Genomic DNA, 11,168 nt, shown 5'->3' on the forward strand with positions numbered 1-11,168 from the left:
TAACTTAATATAGCTTTGAATGATTCTTGAGAGAGGGAGAGCACATTGGGGTGAGGGTCCCATGAACGAATCTTTGATATTTCCACTCTGGGATTGTATAGGTCTTCAATTAAAGAGGCCACTGTAGCCAAGTGAGTTGGGGTATCACAATAGCAAGTCTGTATAAGTGATGGTTAAATTCCTTCTAAATCAGATTGGCCTATTTATTATTTATTTTGTGGTGGCTCTCCAAAGGGTGCTTCTCATGCTTGGGTTAGAATAGGTTGGTTACCTTTAGGATAATTTCCCCCTTCCCCTATGTCAGAAATGACCTATATTTTTATATTTCCATAACAATAACCTTTAATTATTAAATGATTCATGTAAATTAGGTATCTATAGATTTGTCTTGACAGCGTATTTCATTTTCAGGTTGAATAATTTGAAGTATCGGTTAGAGTGGCCATTTTTTTTTTAGTTCAGTAAAATTTTATCAAGACTAATTTAAGCATTTACAACATAAACTGAAGCAAATCAATTCACTATTTAACTAAAGATAAAACTACAATTTAATGTGATGGTCAATTGAATTGACTGAATGTATTTTCTTAAAATATCTCTTGTTTTGATTCTGTTTGTTGAATATCAGCATTCAAATTATAAGAATCAATTTTTTTTTGTTTATTTTACTTACAAAACATTCTCCTCATATCAGCTCCTAGTATAAATGGCTTTTAGACCAAAACATATAATTTCTTTCAAAATTATTGGACTATTTATAATATTGGAAGATAAAGTATTTCACTAATTTTGGGGTAGATCTATGATTTTTTTTTAACTTGGATTAGTTGATTGTTTTTTGTGTTCTTCTTTTCTTTAAAGGATGAAGTCTTCCACTTTTTCCTGCATAAAATTCAATATGTACATGGAATTGGAAATTTGAATTTTTATTATATTTTATAAAATAAATTTTGAAAACTTCACAACTCAATTCAATCTAATATTGCATGCTTTGGATGCGAAATAAAAAAAAAGTTACTGTAGGTCTCTAAAATAGGTAACTCCTTAAGTATGATCAATTCCATGTCAAATTAACCATTCAATCAACCTGCTCATTTTAGATCTTTAAGAAAATTTCAGATTCTCAGTCAACGATTTTACTTTTATGCGTAATTATCTTTGAATTGGAATTTGATGCAAAGAATGTTTCAAAATTGGAAAACTCATATTTATTTTCTCTATTATGTATCTAAAATCTTAAAAAGTCCAAGCTTTTTTGAGGAACCTTGGATTTTTCATAGTAAAGTTAATTAATGTTTATTTTAAAAAGTGATCTTTTCATTCTGCTTTAATAAATCAAAAAATAATGCTTTTGTCCATTTACATCATTAGGGCAACTGAAAGTTTCAACAAAATCCTGCCATGTCCAGGTTGAATCTTCAAATTAATAGAATGATCACATTAGTATCGGTATTTTGTTCACTTACATGAAATTAATTCCCTGCAACTCTGACATTAATTGTGACCTTAAAGCTCGTCGCTTGGGTTTTCCAGTTGAAGTGCGTGGTATGAATTCAACAAATCTTATACCACCACGGATCTGTTTATTTTCTGAAACTCTTTCTGAAAATTTTATATTAATCATTAATAATTATTTAAACAAACAATTATTTGATTTAATATTGTTGGATCAATTAATTACCAGCAACATATTCTAGCAATTCGTTTTCAGTAAGATTTTTATGGGCAACTACAAAAGCTGTGGCATGATCTCCATCCGTAGGATGAGGGATTCCGAAAACGGAACAGTCTTTGACTGCTGGGTGTGTCCTCAGTACATTTTCAATTTCAGCTGGTGCTATCTAAGAATAAATAAGTATGTTGTAGCATTAGTGAGAAAAAAAAAATTAGTTATAATGTATTTATTCAGTTTAAATGTTGACAAAAAATATTTATCTGAATTGTTTTAATTTCTGGCGGAGTTAAATATTTACTGGTTGTTCACTAAGAAAATACACCTAATTATATGAGGCACTTAGTACCAAAACATTGTAACAGGTATTTATTTGAATGTTTTGGCTTCTTTGGATTTTTTAAGGCTGATTTCATAGATTTTTGAAAGTTGAAAATGTTTTGGAAATGTATATTTTTAAAGGAACAATGTCAGAATTAAATTATGGTAAGTGAATCTTGAAGAAAAAAAAAATTGTAATTGTGCACAATAAAAATGTAAGAAGCATTTTAAAACTGGAAGTTTTCACTTTCACAGTTACCATGTTTTATGACAGAGTGCTTCGTTTCTAAAATATATATAAACTGATTGATTATTTTTCATTAAAAATTGAATTTTTATGGGTTTTAGACTATGGAACTCTAAAGCTATCTAATTTTTCTTCAGTTTATTCAATTAGCGAATTCTGTGAATTAGTAACATCAAGATTATTGGTATATTCCAGGATTGCTTAGAAACTTAGGGTGTAACTTGAATTCAAAAGAGAATGATGCCTATGTTTGTCATATTAGTTATTTCATTATGCATTCTCTCGGAACCCAAGTCACCCTCTTTTAGATTACTTTTATTGCTCATAAATTAAATAAAGCATCATATATTTTTTATTATATAAATTATACTTAAAATTTTTTGTTAAACTTTCACAGTTGTCTCTAAATTAAATATCATTATTGTTCAAGTATATTTATCTGTAAAACGATTCAGTTTTTTCAGTAGGATAGAAAAGGTAACTAAAAAAAAATAAAATTACAAATTGTTAAACGAATAAAAATAATTGGTTATTTTGAAAAAACCGCCTTCCACTACAACATTAGGGAGGAGGTTATATTTATGAAGCACTATTGATTTATCTCTCATGTATACTTCCAAAATTAACTAAAGAAGATATGTTTAATTCTAAAGTCTCTCTTTATTACTTCAACATTATTTTAAATACATGTATTAAATGATGTATTAAGCGTTATCTAACATTTAATTTTTAATTTGATATCGCTAGATTATGGTGCTTTCGCTTTTCTTGGCTCAAAATACTTCAAGAAGCCATTACCTGTACTTACGGGGTTTAAATGCAGTTTTTAAACTTTGGTTTGTTTTCATATGTCAGTATTTGTTTTTTGTTTCATATGAATGCATTTTTAATTCCTTTAAAAGTACTAGGTCTTCTACCAATTGCTATGTGTGTCGTTGACAAGAATGTTTCACATTATATTACCAAAACCCTGTCACCTTTTTCTTTTGTTTGTATTTATATCAATTAGTAAGTTATATTTAGATCAGCCTAAGTAATGTACCTACCCTTTAACAATTTTTGATATACCATCAGTTATCGGAATGAAGAATGTTCGTAGAAACGCTAACAGGTCTGTAGATAAATATTTATATTTCAGTTTTCATTTTATACATATCGCTGCTTTACTTGAATATTGCCACATCTAACAAAAAAAGCTTTAATTATATTATTTCAAAATAAATAAATATATAGTGTTGAGACTATTTTGGATATTAAATTAATTAATTGATAAAAAAAGCTTTTTATTTGCTGTTTGAGGCATTACATGGATTGGAGTTAATTGTTACAACTCAAATAGTTTTAGGAAAGTCTTTAGAATGACCTCAGTAAAGAAAGTAACTGGTGTCTGCGTATATTTGGAATGCGTCCAATTCTAAATAAAATCAATATATATTGTCAAATATGCCATTATAAAAGCAAAGCAGCGATATATTCTGAAAGATTTCAAATTATTGATGTTCGGCCTAGTTTTCCGAATTGAGCACATCTAATTTACAGTGAGATATACAATTTCATTAAACTTAACCAGCGAGATGCTATTTGTATGTATGAGATGTTAGGTCGCAAAACATGGTGACTGACAAAATGAAAATTTCAACAATGGTGAAATGGTTTTCAATTTTGCTGCCTCTTTTAATATGTATTTCAATTTAAAAGACTAAAATGTAATTTTAACGTTTTGGCCAGAACAATCACATTTATCATGTATCATATTATTATTTATTTTTGTCGCCTTCCTCCCTTCCCCCCCCCCCGTACTACGCTACTCTTCTGTTTCATAATGAAACAGGACCTAGGAGTCGCTCTGTTACCATATTAATAGCAACTTTACTCAAGCAAATCAAATTTCCTGATGATTCCTTCAACAGCTAATGATTCCATCATCCTTAAAGAAGCCGATAACGCTTAACATTTCAACTCATAAAAAAATTCATTTACCATATTTTACGATCGGACGCCTCATGTTTTGTAATGCGTTATTGTTATTCCTTCAACTAAATGTTATTTAAGCGTATTTATGTTTATTGAAAACGGTACATTTATAACAGTAGATTCATAATTGTAAGATAGTTTATTAAGTAGAACGAAGGAATAATAACCTGATATGATTTGTATTTAATGAGGTCTTTGATCCTATCAATTATATACAGGTAGCCGTCCTCATCGTAATAACCGATGTCTCCGGTATGGAACCAGCCATCTTCATCAAATGTTGCACTTGTTGCTTCCGGATTCCTGGCGTAGCCGAGCATGAAATATTTAACTTTAACACATACTTCTCCTTCCTGTTCTGGTCCCAGGCTCTCTCCCGTTTCGATATCTTCGATCTAAAAAAAAAAAAAATAAGAAAAAAGTGACTGAAATAGATTAAAGTATTATGTTTTTAAACAGATTTGAGCCTTTAATTTACTTTGACACTTGTACCAGCAGTCAGTGTCCCACACGATCCTGGTTTGATTTTTCCTGGGGCACTCACAGACACTCCGCCAAGTTCAGTCATTCCTAAGTTCAACCACAGGATTATTGTCAGTGTTGAGTTGGATAAAATCAAGATCTATTTTATACTACAGATTACATTACCATAAACCTGCAGGAGCATTGTCCTATTCCTGAAGAGTTCCCTTTGAATTCGTAGTTGAGAATCTGCACTGAGGGCTGCTCCTCCACAGTTGATCATCTGTAGGCTGGATATGTCGTAGGCCCCACGGCTTGGAAACACTAACAGGCTTTGGAGGGTTGTTGGTGCACTGAACCATATATTCACCTGGTCAGACATTAGTTTTTAAAAACTATAGTGAATTTAAGTGTATATCTAGAAAATCGTTTACAATGAATTGATTTAGAATTTTTCTTTTTTATTGTATTTACCCCTTAAAAGTTACTCCCCCCTTTTATTATTACCACCACATGCATGGAAATTGATGAGTATGGGAGTTTATCCAGAAGTGGGATGGCATGCATGCATCGCATACCTTATTTGTTGTTTTAGTTTAGTTATAATTTTATTATTTTAAATATTTTAATATTTGTTATATAGGGGAATTTGTTAAACAAATGAAATAGGGGTTGTGAAATATAAGGGAAAGAAAAAAAAAGAAGGAATAAATCGAAAAACTTGTAGTTAGTTTTAGACTGGTATTAATTGTAAAAGAAAACTGGAAGAAAAAAAAAAAGGTATCTATCTATTATATTATATCATGTAAAAATATGTAACTTATATTTGTCCAGTCACGGATTGTGATCAGTATGCTGTGTAATGTAGCAACCCGATGTATTTGGGCAGCATGAATAAATAAAGTATTTCTTTCTCTTCTCTATACTCCCATCCAAATTACGTTTTTTGGAGAATGTATTTTTTTTCAACAACGCATTTTATTTTTGTAAATAATTCAAGTTTTTACCAGAACTAAACAACATGGTCAGTAATTAGTCTTGAAAAGACTATTTCAAGTGCGTACCCCTCCCTCATCCCAATTTCATTTTATTGAAGGAAAAAAAAATATAATTTACGTTCATTTTTCATTCTGTGCTCAATACCATGATTGAATCGCTTGTCTCGACTCAAACCAAAACTCATTGATCGCTGACTCTTCAAGCCTCGATTCCCATCCTACGTAAGAAATCTTTCTACTCAGTTGGAATTTTTTATTGTATATTTTAAAGTCCATTGTTAATATTTTTTTTTTTTAATATTTATTTATTGCTATTTACAACTGTACCTTATAATAAATTTAGTAAATCTGATCTAAGTTAAATTGGAGTGTTACAGGCGTGTAGAGAAACTACCCATTGGTAGCACTCTAAGTTAATATTTTAATTTCCTAACTGTTCGACGTATAATAATTCAATGATCACATTGCAAACGTAAACGCATAAAATCAGATTCATACATGATATAACATTGATTAGATATACGTTGCTTTGATTGATTAGAACTCATTAGATGCAAATCTTGACAAAAAAAAAAGTGTTTTTATTTTTGTATTTGATGTACTCTATCGATTAAACCGTAGACAGAAATGAATTTGTAAACACTCTAATAGCTTTAGGACGACCGCAGTTCTACGGTACTATCTTTTGGATACGTCCTATTCTAAATAAAACTAACTTTTTTTTGTCAGATATGCCATTATTCAAGTAAATTAGCGTATATTTGATAAACAATTTCACGATCTTGGCTTATTTTTTCTTCTTTTTCTCAATGTTAATTGTTTTCCAAAACCTTGATAATCTTATCTCCTTAGGTTATACCAATAGTCGGCTTCTGTATGTAATGAAAAATCTACTATCGATAAAATTTTATATCAGTTCCTTTAAAATTGAGGGGATTCCTTAAAGCTAAAGGTACTCGGAGAGTCAACCACCGATAAGAGTTAGTTTTCTTCTAATTAGTGATCGCTGAGGTTATATCTTACTACTTTCAATTCAAAATGTAAGTTTTTATCAAATTCAACCGATATTAATGTGCATTTGGATTTTATATTGACTTTATCTAAACTAATAAAATATAACGTTCGACAAATTGGCATGTTTTCTCTATTTTCGGCTGTAGAAGTTGGATAAAAATGAATTCAATGGCATATTTATTTTTAAGATTTAATACAATTATTATATCAAAATAACTGGGTCTTAAGACATGTTAACTGACATTAATAATTATTCTTTAGGGCTGATTTCGAGAATTATTGAAAGATGTTTTAGGAAATTTGTCTTTTTAAAGATATAATATTGGAATCAAATTATATTATTTGACTGCTGGTTTAAAGTAAAACTTTGTAATTAACAGAGTGGAAGTTTTAATTTTTTCAGTTAATATGTTTTACGACCTCATATATTTTTATATAATAATTTTTTTACATTTGTATTTTTATAAAAAAAAATTTAGTTAGAATTATGAAGAAATTGATTAATTAAAAAAATTAATGTGATGATACATGGAAAAAAAAAATTTAAACGGTAGACTTAAGAAAAATAACACAGGTTATTAGAATAAGAAAAATACAAATTGTTTATGGCGACAGAGGTTAAGAAACAACCGGTTGAAACTTAAAAATCTTAGGTCCCTTGAAATTTTATATGCAAATTGTATTATTGTCTTTATATAACGTAAAACCATTTATAATGAACAAAGTGGTTATATAGGACATATATAAGAAACCTTTGTACTGTTGGCTATTGGTTATAGTGATCTAAAATTGGATTTAAACTCATTTAACTGCCTGTAACTTAAATTTAAATTTTTCACATTTAAAAATTTTTCAGTCTTGGAAAATTTATACCCGACGCTGTTTGGTTTGTTTAATGAATACAAATACATTGTCAGTATATTATGTAGTTATGTAAAGGAGTATTTTTTTAAAACTTTATAATACTTGTAGAATTGTTCACTTATTTTCTCTTATTTTTTACATAGCTTCGATTTAGTGGAACGAGACACCTCCATTTCATTTACGAGATTCTTCGTATAATCGGTATATTTATTATTGCTGTAGGCGAATAATTTCATTCATATTTGTCCATTTTTTTGCTTTTATTATTATTGAACTACAAAATTTCCTTATGTTTTTTTCTATTTTTAATGGTTTTATCCTGTGAAATACATAATAGGTGAATGCTTGAGTGCTTTCAAAATTATATTAATATAAATGCATATGAAACTTGCATAAAATATTATTACCAAAATATTAAAAAGTATGTGAATTAATGCCATTATATTTTTGAATTTCCTCGAAAACTTTGAAAAATCATTTTTAAATTATTCATGCATAATGATAACTTTACATAAAACACTTAGGTATGTATTGGATGTGATGTTCAGATATAACGAACTATTCACTATAAGCGATAAATTGGTTACAACTGCCATAACAGATTTATGCTGTAATTGGTTTGTTTCATGTTGCCAATTTGTGACATGACACTAATGTAAAAATGACTGTTATGGAATGTATTATTTTATAAAATTTATGAATTTATTAATCTTTAACGGAAAAACTTTAATCCCAACATTTTTTCATAGTATAATTGTGCAACAAATTCTTTTAAACTAGAAAGTAAAATGCCCGGTCCGCTTTATTTTAGGGATTTTTAAACATGTTATTGTTATAACACAAATCTCTTTAAAAAGTACAATACAACACTTTGTTGTATATACAACAGAGTAATACGTCCACTTTTCAGTTTTCAAAGATGTAATACTTTCACCAATTCGGTCAAATAGACATGTTAAAACATTATTTTAATTATCCTTAATTTTTATTAAGGCATTATTCATTGTCTTTACTTCTCTAAAAAGGGCCGAAACGTCTGATTATTATGCTACATAATTTTATACAATTTGCTATACAATTTTATTAATAAAAAGATTGAAAAGGTCTTCGGAATTAAAAAAAAAAAGGCAAGCTGGATTGATTAAGAGGTCTATTGGCATCTGAACCACAATTACTTGAAGTAAATGAAGTCCTTCAAGCCCTCGTTTGTTTAAAATACATAAATCGTGGTCATGTTTTAGTAACGAATTTGAGACAGAAGCCCGAAAAAGTAGTTTACGTATTACTTTTGTATTTCCATTGCGTATAATTGTTTTTTCTTCTTTTGTCCTTTTTACTTCTCTGAGCCCCATATTAGTGATTACAAGACCTTATTTAACAAAAAAAATGCTTCTGATAAATTAATAAAACTAGAGAATTCGAAAAAATGTGGATTCTCACTTTCCTCACCTGGCCATGGCGGCGAAGATATGTGCGGAAAAACACTCCAATGTGTCATTGACCCGAAAGTTATTTATAAAAACATTGATAATCTATAAAAGGAGCGATTTTGATTTATTAAAATTCTCATAAACATTGAAAAAATATAATTTTACAAAAAAGTTTTGATAAGGTTTATTTGCAACAAATATCTGGGTATAGTACTTATAAGATACTTGATGTTTGAAAAATAAAATTAATAAACTAATCTAAAAAAAAATATTAAATAAAAAAATAAAACCGATAATGGAAATAAACTTATCTGCTCTAAAGAACGTAGGGGAATGTATTTATATGTTAACTTAAATGGTGGTTCGTTGGTGAAATTGATGTCTGTGAATTGAAACGATGTAGTGTTTGGATGCATTCCGCTATACGTGGAGTCTGGTAGCATGTAAAGTTTGTCTCTTCGGACGGATAGTATAATATAAAATTCCATAGTACATAATTTATAATTGATAGGACGAGTGTAATATGAAATATCACAATGATTATTATTACTCCTCGTAATATAAACGGACTAAACATATTTTACTCTTCATAAAAGAATAGAGTCTTCATTACTTAGTGTTTTAACAATATAATTCAATCAAAGATACGTATATGGGGGCCCTGTGAACTATAACACTTGCAATAGATGAGTAAGTCTAGCAGCGTCGCTTTACCAGACCACACTTCGCCCTCTCCTTCCATCCGGATTTGTGAAACCCATCAGCCAACTGGAGGCAACTCACAGACTGTATATAGGACTGGTGACCCTGCCCTGTATAACATCACCGTGAGCCGTGTATATGGTTCCCCGGTACCACAGCACTCAGCCACAGAAAGATCTCCAAGGAATAACGTGCCAAAAAAAATCCACAGTTCCTATTTTTTAAAAATAAAATTAATAAATTTTTTTAGTTTTCCATTTTATATTATATTACATGTGGCCATTTTATGATACAGAACTATTAAAATAATTGAGAATATTTAATATATAAAATGTGTTTTTTCAGTATTTTAGCTCACTATTCAAAGCATCCTCGGGACATCGCTAAGTAATATGAGCCATAAAAATCGCCGGAGACGGTCCTATGTCCCTTTTGTAATATTATCTTAAAACGGGAAGAGGAGACTTCAAGATAGTTAAATCGATTAAACCTTCGGCCTATATACTCCGGCAGAGAGGGAAGCTGGAGTTGCTGGTGAATGGTGGTGTTTCTGGCCCTCTGAAGAGTTGTTCCACGGACGATTCGCCGGAGGATGGAGTTCTGGTAGCTCTGCAGCTTTTCAAGCGTGGTTTGGTAGAGGTGACGCAGCAGGGGTGCACCATAGAGCAGAGTCGGGCGGATTATCGCCTTGTAGATTTGCAGCCTCAGCTTTAGTGAGAGTTGCGGGGATTTCAGGAGATGGAAGAGTGAACGTGATTGGAGAAGGTGAGGTGCCTATCCAGTGTGATGCCCAGGTAGAGAATGGAGTTGGCGATTCGCTGGTCTACTTCATCCACTTTGAAGGTGGTAGGCAGTGGCTTCTTTCCTTTTTGGAACGACATCACGATGGCGTCCGTTTTGCCGGGGTTCACCCTAATCCCAATACTTTTAAAGCATTAGTGATGGTGGTTGCAGCTGCTAAGACATCCAGAGACTTTAAAATGGTTAAATCGAACAATAATTAACTATCTTAAAGTCTCCTCTTCCCGTTTTAAACTAATATTTCAAAAGTGATATAGGAACGTTGCTCCCCGGGGTCTTAGCTGGGCGGGTTCCGGCGGATTGTCTAAAAAATACCGAAAATAAAAATGTGTTTCAAGAACTTTTTTGCATAGTTTGAATACTAAAATATTGCTATGTTTTTTTATATAAAAGATGTGTTTGGGACCCCTAAAAAAGGGTCTGATAAAAACATTGTTAAACCTGAAATTTATGTAGGCCAATTTAATCCACTTTTCGAGGGTGAATGAAATAAAATAGCTTAATAACTCTGAAATACGGTTTGATACAAATATGATAATGTGTAAGATTTTTTCATAATTGATTTAATATTATTAATTTAATACTTAAATACAGATAGTCTGATTATGTTCATCTTGTCTATTCTTTTGTTTGTATATATTTTAAGAGAGTTTTTATTTTATTTTTATTTATTTTTTTTTTAT

At 30.3% G+C, this 11,168-nt stretch overlaps 2 protein-coding genes across 2 annotated transcripts in view; one reads left to right on the forward strand and one right to left on the reverse strand.

Annotated features, from left to right (window-relative positions):
- LOC106680771 (luciferin 4-monooxygenase) overlaps positions 1-11,168 on the reverse strand; it is a gene marked incomplete at its 3' end in the record, with an annotated part of 52,631 nt that continues 41,463 nt past the window's right edge. Inside the window, 6 exon segments of the mRNA XM_014420702.3 lie at positions 1-882; positions 1,467-1,602; positions 1,682-1,841; positions 4,382-4,609; positions 4,693-4,784; positions 4,863-5,046. Of these exon segments, the coding sequence (XP_014276188.3) occupies positions 801-882; positions 1,467-1,602; positions 1,682-1,841; positions 4,382-4,609; positions 4,693-4,784; positions 4,863-5,046 (882 nt within the window).
- LOC106680392 (ATP-binding cassette sub-family C member 4) overlaps positions 6,632-11,168 on the forward strand; it is a 79,274-nt gene continuing 74,737 nt past the window's right edge. The window contains exon 1 of the mRNA XM_024359561.2: positions 6,632-6,714. Within this exon, the coding sequence (XP_024215329.1) occupies positions 6,713-6,714 (2 nt within the window). The 5' untranslated portion in view covers positions 6,632-6,712. The remainder of the gene's footprint in view (positions 6,715-11,168) is intronic.

This window comes from Halyomorpha halys, unplaced genomic scaffold (genome assembly GCF_000696795.3).
Source record: "Halyomorpha halys isolate HHAL.00 unplaced genomic scaffold, Hhal_1.1 Scaffold18.1, whole genome shotgun sequence".
Lineage (NCBI taxonomy): Eukaryota > Metazoa > Arthropoda > Insecta > Hemiptera > Pentatomidae > Halyomorpha > Halyomorpha halys.